At 43.7% G+C, this 20,422-nt stretch overlaps 1 protein-coding gene across 3 annotated transcripts in view; it reads left to right on the top strand.

Moving 5' to 3' along the window:
* The window catches only part of KDM1A (lysine demethylase 1A), a 1,206,177-nt gene that overhangs the window by 249,601 nt on the left and 936,154 nt on the right, over nucleotides 1-20,422 (top strand). For all 3 annotated transcript variants that reach the window (XM_078682705.1, XM_078682704.1, XM_078682706.1), the window contains exon 5: nucleotides 17,464-17,556. In XM_078682705.1, coding sequence (XP_078538831.1) covers nucleotides 17,464-17,556 — 93 coding nt within the window. The remainder of the gene's footprint in view (nucleotides 1-17,463; nucleotides 17,557-20,422) is intronic.

The following is a 20,422-nucleotide window of genomic DNA, read 5'->3' as shown; positions in this document are numbered from 1 at the left end:
TAGAACAGTATAAACTGAGTGCAAACAGGCTTGCTCCGTTTCTTCGCACCATGTTTGTACAGAGTAAAGAGAGGAGTCGGCTCCCCTACGACCAGCGAGTAGTGAATATTGTTGTCATTCATAAAGCGGGTAAGCCCAGGAAGCTCTGCTCCTCCTATAGGCCCATTTTGTTGCTGAACGCTGAGCCTAAAGTTCTGGCGAAGCTAGTGGCGACGATGCTAGCTAAAGTCATTACCACCCAGGTCCACCCGGATTAATCCGGCTTCATGCCACATCGCAATACGGCCCTTAACCCACGGAGGCTGCACAGGATACTGGGCAGGGCCCCGACAATACTGGAGCCGGCGGTGCTGGTATCTTTGGATGCCACCATGGCCTTTGATAGGGTTGAGTGGCCCTACTTGTTCGCAGTCCTGGGGAAGATGGGCTTTGGGCCAGAGTTTATTAACTGGGTCCGTCTCTTGTGTGCCGATCCCCTTGCCAGGGTAGTGGTGAATAATCGAAAGTCCGCCGACTTCCTTTTGGGCAGAGGCACGAGACAGGGGTGTCCCTTGTCCCCGCTCCTATTTGCCCTGGCTTTAGAGCCTTTAGCGGCATGGGTCCGATGGGACCGGTCGATCAGAGGGCTGCGTTGGACGCTGGAATGGGAGGACAAGATCTCGTTATACGCGGACAATATCCTGCTTTACCTCAACAATCCTAGGGAATCCTTGATATGTTTTCTTGATGTGCTTGCTATATTCGGGAGATACTCTGGCTTTGCAATTAACTGGTCGAAATCGGTGCTCTTTGTCCTTAGAGGGGATCCTCCGGTAATCCCGAGTACCTGCCCGATACAAATTGAACCGGTAGGATTTCGATATCTCGGCATTTATGTTACGTTAGACCCGAAGTTAAAATATGCTAAAAACTTGCCCCCCCCCCCCCCCCCCCCACTGTCTCGATTTAAGGGGGATGTGATGAGGTGGAATGCACTCCCACTCTCCTTTATGGGTAGGGCAGTGCTTTTTCAGATGATGGCCCTTCCCCAATTCCTGTACGCACTTCAGAACACAGTGGACCCGGTACCATCATCCTACTTTAGGGAAATAGAGGCACTTCAGAGGCAGTTTCTTTGGGAGGGCAAGCCTCGCATCGTCTTCTCTAAGCTTACTCTCCCCTGGTATGACGGTGGGATAGGCTTGCCAGATCTCCACTGGTTCCCTGTTAGGAGTCGTATCAAGTTTAAGGCGCTCTGTATCGCGTATAAAGCTATGAATAACACAGGCCCAGATTTTTTTTAAAAAGCTTTAGGCTCCTACATTCCCAAAAGAACTTTACGTTCATCCTCAGCCCGCTTGCTTCCAATACCGCGAACAAAAAGAGTGAATTGGGGAGACAGACGATTTATAGTATCAGTATCCAGAATTTGGAACTCTCTTCCTCAACATATAAAAAACAGTCCTTCCTTAATGATTTTTCGGAAACAGTTAAAGCATGGCTTTTTAATCAATAATAAATCAGCACCTTCCTCAGCATCAGATTTTGGCAGCGCCGAGACACCTCAGGGTATTTGCGCGCTATAAAAGTCATATAAATAAATAATAAATCTGCGGAAATATTATTGGGCCAGCCCAGTTAGCGGTGGTGAACCATGCCATATATGGGCTTCCCGGAGACCCCGGGTAGGCTATGGACCGCTGGGAGGTGCCAGGGGGCAACTTCACGAGGGCATTATATGATCTAATCGATTCCCCCTCGCTGGACCGCCAGCACATGCGGTGCAGGTATGGCATGCGACTAATCGGCATCTTAAGTGGGAGGGGAAAATCACACTTACCACCCCATTGTGGAACTCGGAGAGGCTGGGCAGTTTGTGGAACTCAGAGGGATTTGACAAATGGAATCTTATCGGGATCACGCAGATTAAGGATGTTTGGGGACAGGACACAGTTCACCCGTTCGGTTCCCTCCAGGAAAAATACCACCTTGAGGAGAGCGAGCATTACCGCTACCTCCAAATAAGGCATGCTTTACTTACACACATTCCCAGAGGCACTACGCTCCCAGACGCCTCCCCCCTGGAAGATCGAGTGTTAGACGGTCATCTCCCGGTATAAGCCATTTCATTAATATATAAGAAACTTATTAATAATATGGAGGACCCGCTGGCAACTATTAGGACACAATGGGGTGCCGATGAGCTGGAACTGGATGACTAGGATTGGAGGGAGGCGGTCTCCTCTCCAAAGGTAGTGGCTATTCAAATGAGACTCAGGCTAGTGCAACTAAAGATTCTCCACAGGTCGTATGTCACGGGGACCCGGCTGGTGCACATGGGTCGTGCGGAGAGTGGGGAGTGTCGGAGGGGGTGCGGAGAGCTTGGAACCTTTATGCATATTTTGTGGCATTGTGCAGAGATACAGGAATACTGGGTAAAGATTCATGATACGATGCGAGATGTGCTGGGAGGTGGAGATAGCACCGGAGGCCCGCAGGTGCATCTTGAATGTTTGGGAACCTACGGATCTGAGTGCGTATGGGTGACAATGGGTGACCCTGGCATGTATGGTAGCCAAGCGTAACATTGCTCAGAGGTGGGGAGCTAGCCAACCGCCCCAGTCGAGAAGTGGATGGAAGACCTGAATTGGTGCATTTTCAAGGAGAGGTCGGTTTACGTTGCCAGGGGTTGTCCTGCAAAGTGGGGGAAGGTTTGGGAGACCTGGAATCGATATCGTGGAGATATTTGTGTTCCCCCGATAGGTCAGGATGAAGTGGTGGCGCATGAGTCCCTGTGATCCCTTAACGTTATTCTGCATGTATTATTTTGAAGTATGGAAATGTATCTATGACAAATGTGGCAGCGTCGAAAGTCACCTGATGTTTTTCTTTGTGGTTTTGTTAATTAAAAGATTTAAAAAAACAATAAACAGTTTTCCAATATTGGATCTTGTATAGATTCACATGCTTAAATCATCTCCATCGTCGTAGTGGGAGTCCCAAGGTATTCTTATAAAAGCAGTCGATAATAAGATCATAGGCTACAATGCAATGAACAGTCACTGCAATAGCCTATCTACTTTCTTTTGTAAAAAAAAAAGGACCAAACTTAAGTAATAGCCAGTCAGGAGACAGCACCCTGTAGAACACTCCCAAGGGAGGCTGAGTTCCTCAGATTTTTGAATGCACATCGTGTGACAGGGAGTCTCCCTGGGCCCTGCTCAGTTTTTTCTTACAAAAGTACCAGATATTTTTTAGAAAATGCCCGATTCTTCAAAGAAAGGTCTCTTCAGGTCATTTGGAACATTCGGTAAGAGGAAACTCCATCTTGAAGATCACCAAAAGAACTGTATTAACTGTGTGTACCCCCGGCATAAGGTAAAGGATTGCAAGATTCTTAGAACGTTCTCAACCAAAACCCTTAAAGATAGAGAGGGTAAGTTGTTGATTTGTCTGCAGAGACTTCAAAGTAATTCTGATGTCATCTCTGATGATGAGGAAAGCTCTGCCTCACATACCTCTTAGGAAAAATGTAAAAGCAGAGAAAGGTCACAAGAATCTCCTGAGGGTAATAAAAAAGCTTCTAAAAAATCCAATCATGAAACAGGAGGTCCCTCACAAAAAGGAAAACCTCAATTTCCTGCTGAGGTGAAAGCTCATCTGACCTCAAAACATGGGAAACTCTCTTCAGAGCCTTCTGTGGAGATTACAGTCTCTAAAAAGATTGTGCAGCCGATGGCACCGTCCCCTAGGATGACACAGACTTCACTGCTTTTGACAAAGCTGACTATGCTGCATACTACACCGAGCCTCAGACAACCGTCTGTGTTACAACTTACACCACTATATCAGTCGACGACACCTTTGACGAGGCGTTTTCTTCAGAATCCTTGACTGATTTTGCCTTTACCTCCTTCAACATTCTTTGAAAATTCTGATGAATATGACCTGTTTGGCCCTGCCCACAGTCCCTCTCACCTTCACATCAAGTATCAGGACTATGATGAAGAGGGCAATGAGGGTTATTATCAGCAGGACTTTCACACTCCACATGCAAAGGTGCAATACATGGTGCACCTTCCTGTGAAGTTAGTTAAAAAATTGCAAGACTTGTTGCAGCATTATTGTACTTTTTTTTTGCCTTAGACGAGTGCACCTCCACCAGCCTCTCCGCCACGCATGTCTGAGCCTTTGCCTATGATGTCGCCCGCAACAGATAGTGTTCTACATCCACATGACACCTCTGATGATGGGGATGTAGAGGAAGGTGAACTTCAAGGTACAAGGCCAGCTGGCAATTAGTGGTAAGATTACATAATGTCAACACCTGCTTTACCATCTCCTCAGACAGCGGGTTCTCCGCTGGAGGACATTGGCGGTTTCCATTTATTGATGGAGTGCAGCTTCTCGCTTTTAGTTACCGAGGACAGTCAAACATTCTGACTACTTTCTTTATGATTTTAAATGCCAATCTCAGAAGACTGTGAGAGCAATCACTATAATACACCATATTTGGGCGGAAGGTGTGAAAGTCATGAGAACACCTGCTAGTGATCGCAGTTTTGGCTAGAAAAATACAAAAAATACAAGGCTCCTGATGATGCTCCAGCTTAGGACACCGGAACCAGACTTTGTAAGAACTCAAGCTGTACAACGGAGGTCAAGGAATCCTTCACTGATTATCACTGCTTCACCTGATAAAGAAGAGAGGTGCCTTGATAACATTTGCAAGAGGTTTACCACCACCTCTGGCACTACTGTGCATGTGGCCAAGGCATTAGTGATATTATGCAGATATGACCACTAAGTGTGGTCCGATATTGCTCCATATGTGGACCTGCTTCCAGTAGACAAGAGACTAGAGACTAAAAAGATTCTTCTAGAAGGTGAAAGATCTGTCTCCTAGATCATTGATGCATCCATGGATGTGGCTCCCCTGGCCTTTCATCAACTCGCTGGAGCAGCCGTCCTTAGACGTCAAGGTTGGTTGAGGACAACAACATTTGGCCCAGAGGTGCAAAGTAAAGTCCTAGATATGCCTTTTGATGGCAATGTGCTTTTCGGTAAGCTCATTGATGCCTTGTAGCCCATTAAGGCAGACACCGAAACTGCTAAAGCTTTGGGCATGCTCCAATATAGGAAGACCCCTTTTTGTTGAGCCTGTGGTAGAGCAACCTATTCATTTAGTGGGGGTTACCAGAAATATCAACCTCAGACCTATCACTCATTTCACGATTTCTAACAACATCAACAAACATATCATGCACCATCGCAAGCTGCATACTCCAAGCAACCCAGGCGTAAATAACCTGTACAATCCAGGGACACTGTTGGGAAACAGTGACGGTATCCCGGCGCATGCTGCACACTCCCCATCATTCTAGCCAGAGGAGCTTGCATCTCACACTATTTTAATGTAAAAAATTTACCACAGACAAATGGGTCCTGGATACATTAAAGTATGCCTATACCCTGGAGTTTGTTACAGTAGCACGTCCTCATCCACCACAAAAATCTCTGCCATCTCAGTTACTCTGGAAGGAGGCATTTGTCATGCTACAAAAAGGAGCCATAGAAAGAATACCACGCTCTTAAAGGGGAATGGGCTTCTACTCCCCCTTTTTTCTTGTGAAGACAAATCGGGAGGTTGTTGTCCCATTATGGACCTCAAAGCTCAACAAATATTGACAGAAAAAATACTTCTGCATGGTGACTTGCCAGGAGGAGGAATTGCAGCTTATGACCATTCAGATTTTCTGACCAGCCTTGATTTACAAGACGCTTATTTCCATATTCCCATCAATGCCACACATCTCTATTTCACTCTGGCAATCGTGCACTATCACTTCAAGGTCCTTCTCTTCGGCCTCCGCTCAACTCCTCGGTATTTACCAAATGTCTCGCTCCTTTGGCAGCACACCTACGATTACAAGGCCCGCAGATTTTCCTGTCTCCCGACGATTGGCTAGTGAAGGTTCCATCTCTTCACTCTGCCTCAGAGGCCATATCCATCTGCCTACAACTCAGTTTCACCTTAATTGAACCTGTTGTCCTCCGCACATTTTTACCAAATCCATCCTCCAGCAGGGAAATCTATTCACTCCTTAGATGTTAAATGATGTCTTAAGTTTTATTTGCAAAGAACTAAGCAGCTACGCAGAGTGGACCAATTGCTGGTCTGCTAGCTACTCTGATTCAAGCATGTGACTCAATGAAAGATCCAATACCGGAGAAGAAAATTAGTTACTTACTTGTAACTACTGTTCTACAGTATTGGTATCTTTCATAGAATCACATGCGACCCATCCTCATCCCCTGAGAGTCTTCCCTTGTTTCCTCAAAGTATATAGTTTCACACGTGTGCTTGAAAATCAGCCTCTCTTGGGAGTGTTCTACAGGGTGCTGTTGCCTGATTGGCTTTTGCTTAAGTTTGGTTCTTTTTTTACAAAAGAAAGTAGATAGGCTATTGCAGTGACTGTTCAATGTATTGTAGCCTATGATAATATTAACTATTGCTTTTATAAGGATACCTTGGAACTCCCACTATGACAATGGGATGATTCAAGCATGTGAATCTATGAAAAATACCAATACTGGAGAAATGTAGTTACAGGTAACTAACTAATTTTCTAATAGTTAAACAAAAAATGTAATGATCTATTCATTTATAAATACAGTCAATGTAAGGTCTCAAATTCCACTAATCAATCGGAAGATATCGCAGTTTCCAAATCATAAAGCCACCATTAATTTTGGTCGGCAAAGGTCATAATGTCATGTTAAAAGATGAGCATGGGGAAGACTTCGTATGTACAATATCTTAGTATCACATTATCCTGTCCAAAGAAGGAGCATGTGGTAAAATAATGAAAATAGTATTTGCAGTATCAAAGCAAATGATCCATGTTGTTCATAAAGATTAAAGAAGTGATTAATTATCAAAAGAAAATTACCGTGATTAGATAGAGAGGCATCCGCGGCTATAAAGGGAAAATAATGTGTACATACACATCCTGAAATGCATTGGGGGTCCGAAAGGAATTCATAAGACACCGCTTCTTCCGCAGTAAAAAGGTAACGAAGATGCACAATAGAAAAATAAATAAAGATTTTCCTAAGTTGGTTTGTTTATCCAGGTCCTATACATGGTATTACTGTGCCATATGTGAATACATGTGGTGATCAATTTTGTTTGAAGCCTTATTATGGATATGTAAGTAAACTTCTACAGTGGTACTTGTGGGAAAGACCTTATTTACCTGTGTCTGTGCTGCACATTCAATTATTCCTTGGAGCCTATTGAATAATAGTATATTCCTCGATTCAAGGTCAGCGATCTAAGGACTGAACATAGTCTCCTAAATTTGTGCGTGGTTCCATGGTGCAGATCTCAACGCGTTAATTGCAAACTGGCTAAGTCATAGTATGTTCCCAGTCATCCAGAAGGACCAGAGACTTGGCGTCAATGCCATTAGTCAGCAGTCTTACAATAAGGAATGGTGACACGATTATGGAAAGGTCCTTGGATCGGAATGTATCCAAGTCTCCTGAAGATCAAAACATATTATTATCTCTTTAGCTTTCTATAAGGGCGATATCATCCATATATGCCTGTGTAGCCCCTTAATTTCTGGGAAACTACTTACTTGAAAGCGGGGCAGTGTGTTCACTGATCTGGCTAGCCTGGGGGACCTTCTACGATCTGTAAGGATTTGGGGTCTGTTACAAATAAAACAAGCATTGGAAATGCAATAGGTCTCGCAGCATTAGAGTTAGTGCTTTTAGAATTGTTTATGGGTTTTTTTGTAAATCTTTAGCATTTTTGTTTCCTGTAGCCAATGCTAAAGAATTAAAAAAAAAAAAAACATAAACATTTCTAAAAGCTCTAACTCAAATGCTCCGAGACCTATTCCACTGTGTGAGGGTGAGGGGTTGAGGGTGGGTGAGGGTGGGTGAGGGTGGGTGAGGGTGAGTGAGGGTGAGGGGTTGAGGGTGAGTGAGGGTGAGGGTGAGTGAGGGTGAGTAAGGGTGAGGGTGAGGGTGAGTGAGGGTGAGTGAGGGTGAGTGAGGGTGAGGGTGAGTGAGGGTGAGGGGTTGATGTTGAGGGTGAGGGGTTGAGGGTGAGTGAGGGGTTGAGGGAGGGTGAGGGGTTGAGGGTGAGTGAGAGTGAGGGTGAGTGAGGGGTTGAGGGTGAGTGAGGGTGAGGGTGAGGGGTTGAGGGTGAGTGAGGGTGAGGGGTTGAGGGTGAGTGAGGGTGAGGGTGAGTGAGGGTGATGGGTTGAGGGTGAGTGAGGGTGAGGGTGAGTGAGGGTGAGGGTGAGTGAGGGTGAGTGAGGGTGAGGGGTTGAGGGTGAGTGAGGGTGAGGGTGAGTGAGGGTGAGGGTGAGTGAGGGGTTGAGGGTGAGTGAGGGGTTGAGGGTGAGTGAGGGGTTGAGGGTGAGTGAGGGTGAGTGAGGGTGAGGGGTTGAGGGTGAGTGAGGGACCGCAAAGCTATGGGGGGCAGAAATACCACAGGAGGGGGCTATAGCATAAATACCACTGGGAGTTGATAGAGCGGGAAAACGGCCAGAGATTTGCAGGGCAGAGAGAGCACCACAGCGAGACAGCAAGGTGCGAACTGTGTGAGATATTGTGACCGGCGCACGGTGGGGCATTCCCAGGGTAGAAACGCACTGGGACAGTGGCAGGACAGAGAACCCGCGCGAAGCTGGAATGGCAAGAAGATCTCTGGGGTTGGTATGGGTTGAGTACCACTAAGGCTGGTAGGAGGGGTGTACCACGTGAGACTGGGGAGTGTGAAATAGGAGCAGCTTTGTGAAAAACGCCGGAGGGTGGTCCGTGGAGAATTTGGAGATTATTGAAAGCATGGCGGCGCCCCCAGATGTTCTTGTTCTGCGTACAGTGTTGTGGACGCGCAAATAGCCGGAAATCCGTGAATTGCTCACGGCAGCAGCGGCGGTGTTGCAGGACTCCTGCATGGTGCTTGCCAGAACTTGGATAACTTCAGAGAATACGGATAAAGTACATTTCAATGCACGCAGGAGACTCCAGGAAAAGGTGCAAGGCGCACCGAAAATGGAACTGCCTGACAGGATGCAGATTTAGAAGGTCGCGTGCCAAATGCAAATAATTAAGACAGTGCTGCATTCCGTAATGTAGCCCGTGAAGCAGCATGCTGGAACAATGACAGAGGGATCTGCTTAGCAAAACAGTCATTCCAGGGAAAACAGCATGACCAGGCGAGAGCAGAATGCTGTGACGCACTTAAAGCAGGCATGGAAATTCTGCCAGGCTAACTCAATCTATCTTCGATGATTCAAGTCTCTTCTGCAGGTAAAGATTACGAAGCGGACGGCACATGAGCGTTTGTTATAATGCAAACCGCTCGAGCTAACTCGACAGACGTCTGAAGCAGGACCAGGGCGCCTAGAAGACCACCCGAGGTGATACACAGTGGTATGCAAGGGATGGCACCCACTCATTCGATCTCACGCAGGTTCACATAATAACAGCTCTCTAACACTCTAGGTCAAATTTTGAAGTGCATATTAGGGAGTCAGGGAGGAGATATGGTGGTGGTGGGGGGGAGGGGTGGTAGTGTTGCTAAAGGAGATTTTGAAAATCGTCAGGTCATTTAAGATATAAATGCGCGAGCGATAAGGATTAACACAACCAAGAATGGGGAAATGAAGCAAAATACACGCAGAATGGGGCAAGTGGCAAGACAAACTTGAAACAAAAGGGGGAGGGTAAGGGTTCGTAGGCATGCTATAGATGCCGATCCTGCCACGCCTCTGTAGCAAACTAGAAACTATATGGTAGGCAGGGACATTCGGAAAGATGTCAGCTACTTTAGGCAGTGTTCTATCTACCGTAACAGCATAAAAAATGTTTTTAAAAACGGTTCGACTTAATGGTTTGACGGTAAGAGCTGTAATTTTAAGTACTGAAAAATAGAGCTTGTGCAAAATTCCATGAAAAATAAACTGGAAATCTTTAGATTTATACAGCAGCTGAGGAAATTGCCCACTTATTTTCATTTTTTTCCATTTCAAAATACTTATTTTTTTTCACGCTGCATACAGACATGTAACATAATTTTGTTAAAGATTTGATCCAAACTTCAAGTTACCGGCAATATTTTCCATTATACAGAAAACCATGGCAGTTCACAGCAGCTGTGCTTTAATGTACAACAAATCGGGAATCTTTTTTTATTCCACTGATACATTTGCCTTTTAGCGGAATTGGAAGTAACATTTTCTTAACAGCTAAGGTGTGTTTAAATTGTGCCTGTGGTGGTGGGCCCGCACACTCGATGGTGACCCAGAGCTAAACAGAGAAAGACAGAAAACGAAGAAAGACCGAGGAAGATATAGATAGAAAAACAGTCACAAAGGAAGACAACAAAGATGAAAACAAGACGGAGGGAAGAGAGGGGAGGGGGGAGGAGAAATGCGACACGGCGGGAAGGGGAGGGGGCGGAGCGGGTACAATAAACAAGACGGAGGGAAGAGAGGGGAGGGGGGAGGAGAAGTGCGACAGGGGAAATGCGAGACGGCGGGAAGGGGAGGGGGCGGAGCGGGTAAACAAAGACGGACGTGCACGCGCTTTTAAGCTCAATGCGCATGCGCATTGAGCTTAAAAGTCACGGGCACTGCAAGGAATCGCCACGATTCCTTGCAGTGTGGATAAAGAGCGGATAAGTCCCAATACTCTCGCCTTGCTCGATGCGCATGCGCATCGACAGGCGAGACCTAAAAAATGACTCAGTCAGGTAAAATAGCGGCAAGCCATAATTGATAGCAGTACCTCTAAGTCGGTCGGAGGAGTCACTTGCGGTTCACAAGGTTGGTCAAGACAAAATATTACTGCCGTCATCCATGAGACGCTGCTGAAGTCATCTCATTAAAATATTCTGTATGCTTCCAGATTCAACCTGCAAGGTCCATGGCTGGAAGTGATTCAACAGCATGGCTGTCGCCATCTTAGAATGGGGAAACAATAAATAATGACTAAAGCTACAGCATGGCTGTTGCCATCTTGGAGTGGAGGAACTGCAGGTATTTAGACTTGAAGCGATACAAGCTGTGGATGACTTGTGTGATGGTCTGTACCCGACAAATTCGTACTTGGGCGGCAAGTCAACATAGACTATGAAATTGATATTCGTTCTAAGGGAAGGCCAGAAGTCAATTGGTAACATTCAGTATCTGGGGATACTATTGGGCACACTGTGTGGGTGCCATGTTAGCATTCCAGGGGTGATAGAAAGTTAGTATTGGTGCTGGGGTAAGATGTGTGCTGAGCATGTTCTGGGTGAAGGGGGAGAATAGTAGAATATTAAATGGAGTTATTGTATCACCTATGGTCTCTGTGTATGGCCAAAGGGTAGGTGAAACAGAATTCTGCCAATTATAGACCCTGGTAAAGTCTTGATGTATTAAATTAAGTAGAAATCTCGTTTTTGATCAAAGAGAATCCATTAGGTGTAGAGCATTCTTGGAGGAATTATCACTGACCTTTAGAGTGAGTAGACAGAAAAAAAGATATTAGGGGCAATACATGATACCGACAATTCCAGAGTAATCCTCATGTAACTAATGATGCTTTTCGGCATCCCTGTTCACATTTTTTTCCACAGTGTGGTATTTGAGGATTAGTTCACTCTCTTTTCTGCAGAGTTTAAGCTCATGGTTCCCCCCTGGGGTGATTGTTAATAATCTCTATTCCTGCCGAAGTATACTTTTTATTGTGTGGGTGTACATTAAGAAAATGATCAGTCAGTGCATATACGGTTGCAAATTTGTTAATGTTCCTGAATTGTTTAGTCCTGTAAAGGTTGTAGTCTTACTTCATATTTGCCTCACACCTTGCCCTTAGGAGCCTGCATCTTTCCTTACCTTCAACACATGATCTATACATTTGACATATGACATGGATAACCTATCCAGATATACCAATGGGTTGTTCTGTGCATTGAGAATCCCTGCCAAATTAATGCAAGGTGTCTGGGCACAGATAGTGAATGTTGTAAAGCACGTGCAAGAATTTGAAAACTATCTCATTTTAAAGATGGCTGCTTTCCCCAATATTAAAGTTGGGAATTCATAGTTCATCTAATTTGATATGTGTTAAAACCCTATTAAATTTGAATCCCTAAGCCTTTTCTTGTCTCTGGTGACTTCTATACCAAGATATTTAAGTCCTTCCGTTATTTGGATGTCCATGACCATGATCTCTACATGTGCCACTCATTTATTTTCAGACAATGTATACAGTACCCCAGATTCTCCCCTATTTCCTGAAAGTTTGAGTACACTGCAGGAATTATTTGAGGTGGATCCACTATGTACAGAAATACATTGTCGACATATAGTTTTCGACATAAAGCAATTAAATACCTTGATTTTTGGGCTCAATTTGTATGCCAGAGGATAACGGTAGCAAAAGGAGACATCCTTGCCTTATACCTTGCCCCAGCCCAAACGTAGAGAAGAGTGCTCTCTTCACATCACCACTGTTGTCGCTAAATATAAGAGGGTCACCCATGCTCAGGATGGGCTAATACCAAAATGTTCCATTTGTCAGATACCCCAATCTATAGAGTGAAATGTCTTCTCGGCACTGAGAAGAGGAATCCCAAAGGTTCCCTGATTCCCTATGTCCTATCCAACCACTGTTTTAACCTCATTAAGCAGCAATGCGTCAATATATGCAGCACTCACTTTGTTTATTTCTCTTGTGGAAGACTGTAATAGTGGCATGTTGGCGGTCTGCAGTAGTATTCCTTTTTAGCAAGTGTGCTCTTAGCTGGGGCATACACCCGCTGGTAGACCATTCTGTCCCGAACTTTTCCCATTCTTTAGTTGTTTTATGGCCTTGATGACTTCCTCAATAAGGAGTTCCTGGTCCAGGGCCGTCCTCTCTCCTTCTGTCAATCTGGTAGCATTTAGCCTTTCTAAAAGATCACCCTGTCGGCCTCTCCTTGCATTTTTACTGCATATAGATTTGTGCGGTAATCTCCAAAGACCTGCTTAATTTTCTGTTCAAGGAGACAATATTCCCTTTTTCATCCATTGTCATCTACCCATCTTGCTTCCTTCTGCCTTCCTCAACCTGGATAGGAGGCTTCCTGCCATGTCTCCAACTTCATAGAGCTTTATCTGGATGCTTAAATACTGTCTGTTTGGTGTGTAAAATACCTTGTCTCTGTTTGTAATTTTGAGCTAATTCTAGACGTCACATATCGTCTAGACGTCGCATATCGTGTCAGTTGTTGAGTTACCTATTGTATTTCATTCTGTGTTCTTAGCCTCCTCAAGTGCTAACAGCTTTTGCCATCTGGCTGTTTTTCGTAGCCTATTCTTGATTTGGCTCTGCTCTGAAAAATAAGTTGTAGTTGTTTCCGTAGGTGTCTTTACAGATTCCATCTTTTTAATAACAAGTGTCTAGTTACCACTGTTCACCATTACAATCTTGGCACCTGCTTTTTGTCAACATGAGTGCTGAGGGGTCAGGTTTACCTCTTGGCTGATGGGTTACTCTTTCCATGCGTGGGATTTCAATACCTGTGATGAAAAAATTGTTTATTCTTGAGAGCCAGTCCTTGAGAGTGAATCATGTGCCCCCAAGAAGTGCATATAGCCTCTGTCTGAAATGTTTCATTTCCATATATCTGCATGTTGCATAGTCTTCACAAGTTGAGTTATTTGGGGCAGTGTGACTTGTATGGCCTGTCAATCTGTCCATCACCACTGACAACAGATTTTAAAATCCACACCAATAGTAGTATTGTGGACGTTGCTCCGAAAAGTAGGAGGCCTACACTAACCACTTTCTGTAACCTAGGTGGTGCATATACATTGAAATGGTAAATTTTATCCTGTCCCACGGTTCATAAATGCCTACATAACATCCAATCGGATCTGTTGAGTTTTGTAAAATACCAAAGGGCTTTTTTAGCCAGTAAACCTGTACCACTTGATTTCAGGGTTAAGCCAGTGTGTACAAATATGGTATATCTCCCTCTGCCCAAGAACCTGCACTAGTAGGTGGGTCTATTGAAGGAGGATCTAATCTGGCCCTTGTTTCAGGTGTTGCACACCACCTCGCTATTCTATTCTGTAGGCCATTAACATTCTAAGATAATATTTCTCATTGGTCCGTGGTCGGTGTTGCATCGTACTGTCTCCTTGCCCTGGTCGGGTCTCTGGGTCAACCAGCCTTTACTGCTTCCTATGAATCCAAATCTCACTTGAACAACTAAATGTCTTAGTTATCTTTTTCCTGCCAACCATACTTTTCATTTTAGCAGAATTCCAACTCTCTACCTCCTCAACTACAGAAAGGTCTGTGCCTTACTCCAATACGCTTTACCAATTCTCTTAAGTGAATGGAGTGCTGTGCCATTTTGTCCATTGCACCTTTGGCCACACATCACATGTGAGTGCACTGCCTCTGGGCATTGCTCCACTTCACATCTGATTTTATCTCTAATCCTACATTCATCTTCAGTCTTGTTCTTCATCTCGGGATTTTCGCAAGACAAGCTCATGGTTGGAGGCAGATTCACTCTAATAGGTGACCTGAGAACGTGCCAGGAAGAAACATTACTACTTTATCTTATTTACCGTTCTAAACCTGGGCTTTCCTACTAATGTAGGTTTGCCATTATCAGCTGTCTTAAATGGCCTCTTCAGGCATTTTTTCACAACTCCGGTGGTTAAAGATTTCTCAAGGGACCCAAGACCTCCCCCCGAGGGTCTCCGCTCTATTGCACGCTAATGCAGGTGAGCAAACACCAGAGGATTTAGAAGAACCATATTATAAGAAATTTCGGAAGGGTAGGCCGAAACAGGATTGCATATGCAAGGTCAGCCTAACTTTTCAGTTTTTGACCGCGATAAGGTTTTTCTTAAGGCTCGCTCTTCCTTCCTTCTGAAAGATATCTCTGATTTACGTATCAGTCAGACTATTTGACTCCCAACCTTCATTCCCAAGCATTGTCCTTGCCAGACTTGCGTAATGGAAGGATTGCTCTTTTGTTATTACTAAGATGAAACTAAAAACATATGGTCCTAATATCTTTCTGTTACGTTTGGAGTTGGCCTCCTCTAAGCAGTCCTCATCTAGGTGGATAGTCATATGTTGTTGACTGCTACCCGAAGGCTAGCACTCCCATATTGAGTAATTCACGGCTCACTCTACCAGAAGGAATGCTGATATGACTGTTCCAATGAGTGGTATCTCTGTTCCAGTTATTTGCAGGTCTGTGGCCTGGACTTTATTGAGAGACTTTACAGTATACACTGAGAGTTCTGAACAAATGCCCTAGTGCCCTAGTTCAGCTTCCTTGTGTGCCCTGTTTTCATAACAATGACTTATTCTCCTAGTTTCATGTTTCTGAATTTGAGTTAAGCGTGCTATTCTACTCCGCTGTTAAGATGAGAATGAATCGTCTGATTTAGAGATAGTTAAGTGATTTTAACCCCGATTCTTCATCATGTGTATTCTGTCCAAGTTGATAAATGACGTAACCATCCCCCCTTAGACCAGGATCTTCGTTTTTAATTTAGGCCTTATTACATTCTTACTCATAAACATGCACAATAGCTACGTCCCTGCCATACATTTGGGGAGGCAGCTTCTGGAGTTGTTAAAATAGGAGAGTCCGATTTTTCACCCTAAAACAGATTGTATAAGATTACCATTCCGTTTTCTTTGTAATTTAAAACCATAACACCATCATGGTGTTTTTTTAGTCATAGGCACTGTTTTATAACGGATTTGGTCAATTGTCTTATGTATTTTTAAAATGGTAGAAAACACTGCCTTATAACTATGTTTTGTTTAAATTATTTGTTGAAAACATTTATTTAAAAATGTGGTCCAAGGTTGCCCACAAGTACAGCTTTATTCCACCATTTATGAATTAAAACGAATATCCATTATTGAGAATTAGAATTACAAGTAAATGTTTTCTGATCTGTGAAGTAGATGGTAGCATGCCTGGCAAAGAGCAACAATTATAGTCTGGCTATCATTCTCTCGCATTTCCCCAGAGTCAGTTAGGTCTTCACTTCATCTGTCTCCACTGGTGAAATGTTGCACTTCTAAAAAAAAAAAAAAAAAAGAAGTGGATTGCAGCTGCCTCTAACTAGATGAACGAATGACAACAGCCCCCACTGCAAACAATTTCAGACTTTTCATATTTCACAAAATAAAACGGTCATAATACAAAGCCATGTTTCAGGATGTTGAATAAGCTCTGGTCGTCACCATTTTATACAACAGAAGCACTCATTAAGGATTACAGTATGCTGCTTTGCTACTCCCCAATAATACTCTTGGAAGGCACATGCTAGACTCATACCCAAATCCAAAAACCTTTACAGCTTCATTACCACTTTACAATAGCTGCAGTCATATCTCATTACAGTTAGTCCTCTCTGCATAGCAGGTCTGAACATGCCAGCAGAATGAAATGTTGTGTTCTGGAACACATCACCAGCCACAACGTGTTTCCTGCTACAAATAGCCCTTAGAAAGATGGCTGTAATAATTTCTTGAGTCTCGTAATAAGCATCAGCAGCTCTGGGATGAAACAACCTCCCCCCTTCTGTACCCCCACCCCCGCCCTTTTCCTACCTCCTATTAGTCTTCACCATTCATTTACCACTGCTCCTCCAGCACCTCTTCGGCATCTGTATCCCCATCGGTATATGCTGCTCCAATCTAAAACTCTATTCAGAAAACAAGTTGCCAAATGCAGTTAATGCATACACCTGATTAACCACCCCGTGCAGTTGTGGTAAATAATTTAAAATGTGTATTGATCAGCTGCAGTGGCATGGCAAGAGTATACTGCCTGCCAATCCACCAAGTAAATTATAGCGCTTTCATAGCTGTTGAAAAAATGGTGTGCATTATAGCACAGCATGATAATAAACACAACTAAAATGACCCTTGTATGCTTGCACCCAATCCTGAATGTCACTTGATAGTTCCTGCCCGAGGCTTGCATTGCTAAAAGCTGATGTTGGATCTCATTACTGGTTGTAACTATTTTTTTCTGTAGTCTCCCTTTTATATAAACCATTTTCTTTCTTAAAAGTAAATTTGCTAAGTTTCTAATTGCTTCCTGCATATACGAACAGACCTGTTCATCCATGTCTGTTGCATTTGTGTTTTTGTTGCTTTTTTATGTAATATAGTTCTAAAAAGTGTCTTTTGAGCAGTCATCTTATTAATTGTATTTTCAACACTGCCTCATCACTCATTCGCTCGACGGGTTACATTTACGTTCTTGCAGTGTTTTATTTTTTAATTATCATGTATGTATCTCCAAGTTCTAAAAAATGTTAAACCATGAAGCCACTGTGAGTTATCTCAGGGTAGAACCACTTTTTTTTGTTTTTTAATAGGTTCAAAATTTTATGAAAAAATTCTGTTTGACATATTTTATTTCTATTTTTTCCTTAGGTGATACCGTTTTAGTTCACAGGATACATAGTTATTTGGAGAGGCATGGTTTAATCAACTTTGGAATTTATAAAAGGGTCAAACCTCTACCAAGTAAGTACCCAACACAACAAGATTACGCTGTACTTTTACTATGTGACCTTTTTCAGTGAGATTTTATTGACGTCTGTTTTCTGCTTATAATCCAACAGAAAGGTAGACCATAATGGCACAAAGAGGTGCAAAATATACAATGCTGCACATTGAATAATTGGACCAATTACCTTTCACTGTGGCAGAATAACAGTCCACTGAATGGTTAATTCATGGCCATATAACATTGCCATTAACAATGTTCCAATTCCAGTATTGCCTAGAAAAACACCAGGTAGGCAGATATGAAGTAATGGGTAAGGACCTCATCCATGAATCTTTAGAATTACTGTATAGATCCACAATGCAGTAATGGGGACACGGAAGTGATTCTCACCGGTACAGACTGCAATACTTCATTAAGTGGGTCTCTAATTTGCCAGGATATTATACTTCGCCGGGCCTGTAATGGTTCAGTTGCAAATTTATCCTTTCATTTAAAGGGATCCCCCGTGTTCAGGTGGCTCTCGAATGGGAGTTACTTAATGCAGAATGATCAATGTTTTTGTGGGATGCTTCCAGGCATCGCTTATCTAGTCAAAGTAAGTTCCAGGGTTACTTGTTGTATCCAAGTATTGCTTCCACCAACCCACACAGTCAAGGAGATGCCGTAATGGCCTTCGTTGAATGTTTGCTTTATACGGTTTGATTATTTGAGCCGACTGAAAGCTATGCTCTTACAGAACGATGTGCCCTTAACCTCAGGGCGCAAGACTTTTGATCTTCAGGTTGCAAGGTCCTCAGCTGAGATACAGGCACTGGTACAAACAAATTGCCCTTTCCATTTCGGAGAAATGGTACCGCGCATCGGTACGGGACTGTTAAGCACCTTTCAGACAGTTTTCGGAGTGATTCCAGCCTTTATACAGTACGTATTGGGAAGCGTTTTTGGAGGGCTACCGCTAATCCTGCTACTGGTTGTGGGTATCCGTTTTTTAATTTTTCTGCTACATAATGGATGTCCTAGTCACAAAGGAAATGGAAAAAAGCTCTTGGAGCGACGTTACCGTGACCGCATGGTACTCCATCTTGGCACACCTCGCCTTCGGGAGCTAAGCGCGTCTTTGTTCCCATCAAACTGACCAGTCTGGATTGACTGTGTTTTGCCTGTCCTCCTCTGCTTGTTCTGCCGACAAGAATGCGCGTTGGACCTCTGTCTAACACTTCAATCGGTTGCGCCTAAGAACGTGGATGTATGGCTGGACCCGTTAAAGGCCCACGTAGTACAGTATCCTCAGCGTATGCCCAGGTTGATGTCTGCATTCTAAGAGCCTTCACCGGATGCTTCAGCTCATGTTGGATTGGATACCGGCTCCACTGCAGGCGCACTTGCTTTGAATGTTTCAAATGTTTCCTCAGCGTTGGCGGTGGGAACTGAAGATCACCTTTGCTCAATTGACCCGATCTGTGAGGTGTTACAGGGACCGTTGTCTGCGAAGGCAAGCGGCAATGATGTTGTGTCTCCCACACAGGAGACATAAACATTTGGCTCTCCGTGTGCTGGGAATAATCCGGCCTCTTTTCCAAAACAAATGAAAATTGGAATTTTAAACAATTTGTTTTCTTTTCTCGCTCTTACTGAGCACCATGGCTTTCAGGAGTGCTCATTTGCTCAAACTATATATGGACATATTTTAAAGGACTTCTAGAGCTTTTTAACATATGTAACATACTTTTTAATGTTTTTAAGCATTTTTAATTGTAATGACGTGTTTCTCCTTATGTTTTGGTTCTTCTGTCAGTCACCAGGTCATTACTTACCACATCCTTTCTCAGGTTACAGAAAGACACCACATTTCACAATACTTACCCAAGAAAGGAATAAACACTGACAATATATAATACCATTGCTGAGGAGCTCGCAAATAACAACAAGTCACACCACCTCCTAATCTAAGAGGGTACACAGCGCATGCTCCTCCTGGCAATGTAATTTAGACATCCCTGATGGGAGGCATTTTCCCTTCCGTATCAACAATTACCCATTAGAGGGGAATCGCCCATCCCTCTGTAAGTACTTGGTAAAAAAAGGGGTCTCAACCATCCCTCACAAGGAATACCAACAAATGATATGCTCTAGGGTTTCTTTATTACATGATAATAGGATGACAAAAGAAAGAAATAACTAAACATCACAGTAAACATTAGCAGCAATCATAGATATACATAGAGCCTGAAAATAAAAGCATAGTTAGATATAGTTAGATATACATCGAACACCTCACCATAATCTTAGGCGTCTTGTCATCTGAAGAAGGGTCCGTCTCTCTTTCCCTCGCTCTCTGGTTGTGTCCAGACCAGCATCTCAGCTCAGCATATCAGCATCTCTCAGCATCTCAGAAGCTCTCTGCCTCTCAGAAACTCTCTCTGCCTGCATCTCTGAATCTGAATCTCTCCCTCTGTCGGACCCCCTTTCTCTAATATAGAACTCTCTCCTCTATCGAAGCTTCTGGAAGAACCCGCCTACCTTTCTCACAAGATTCCTGTACTTTTTCACACCAAGCACCCAACAGCAGCTGGCCAAGCTTCTGTTCTGACGCCAATGCGAAGAAGGCACATTCCTCCTGATAAGAACTGGTCTGCTCTGGTTCACTGCCGGTGAACAACACATGTAATCTCAAATATCACCTCTCACCTACAGAGGCTCAGAAGATGGCTGCAGTTTAGAATATGGAGTTGCTCAAGCATAGGCCTCTACTACTTGGAAAGCAGAATGATATTTTACCCTGTCAAAGCCAATAGGCTAAAGTCATAATTCACCTAACTCAAATAACACTATGCACTTAATCCCTCAGTATCCCCTATGGAGCACATGTGTGCACCATCA

Source organism: Lissotriton helveticus, chromosome 3_1 (assembly GCF_964261635.1).
Source record: "Lissotriton helveticus chromosome 3_1, aLisHel1.1, whole genome shotgun sequence".
NCBI lineage: Eukaryota > Metazoa > Chordata > Amphibia > Caudata > Salamandridae > Lissotriton > Lissotriton helveticus.
Note: the sequence above shows the minus strand (reverse complement) of the source record. Positions and strands in the feature narration are given on the sequence as shown.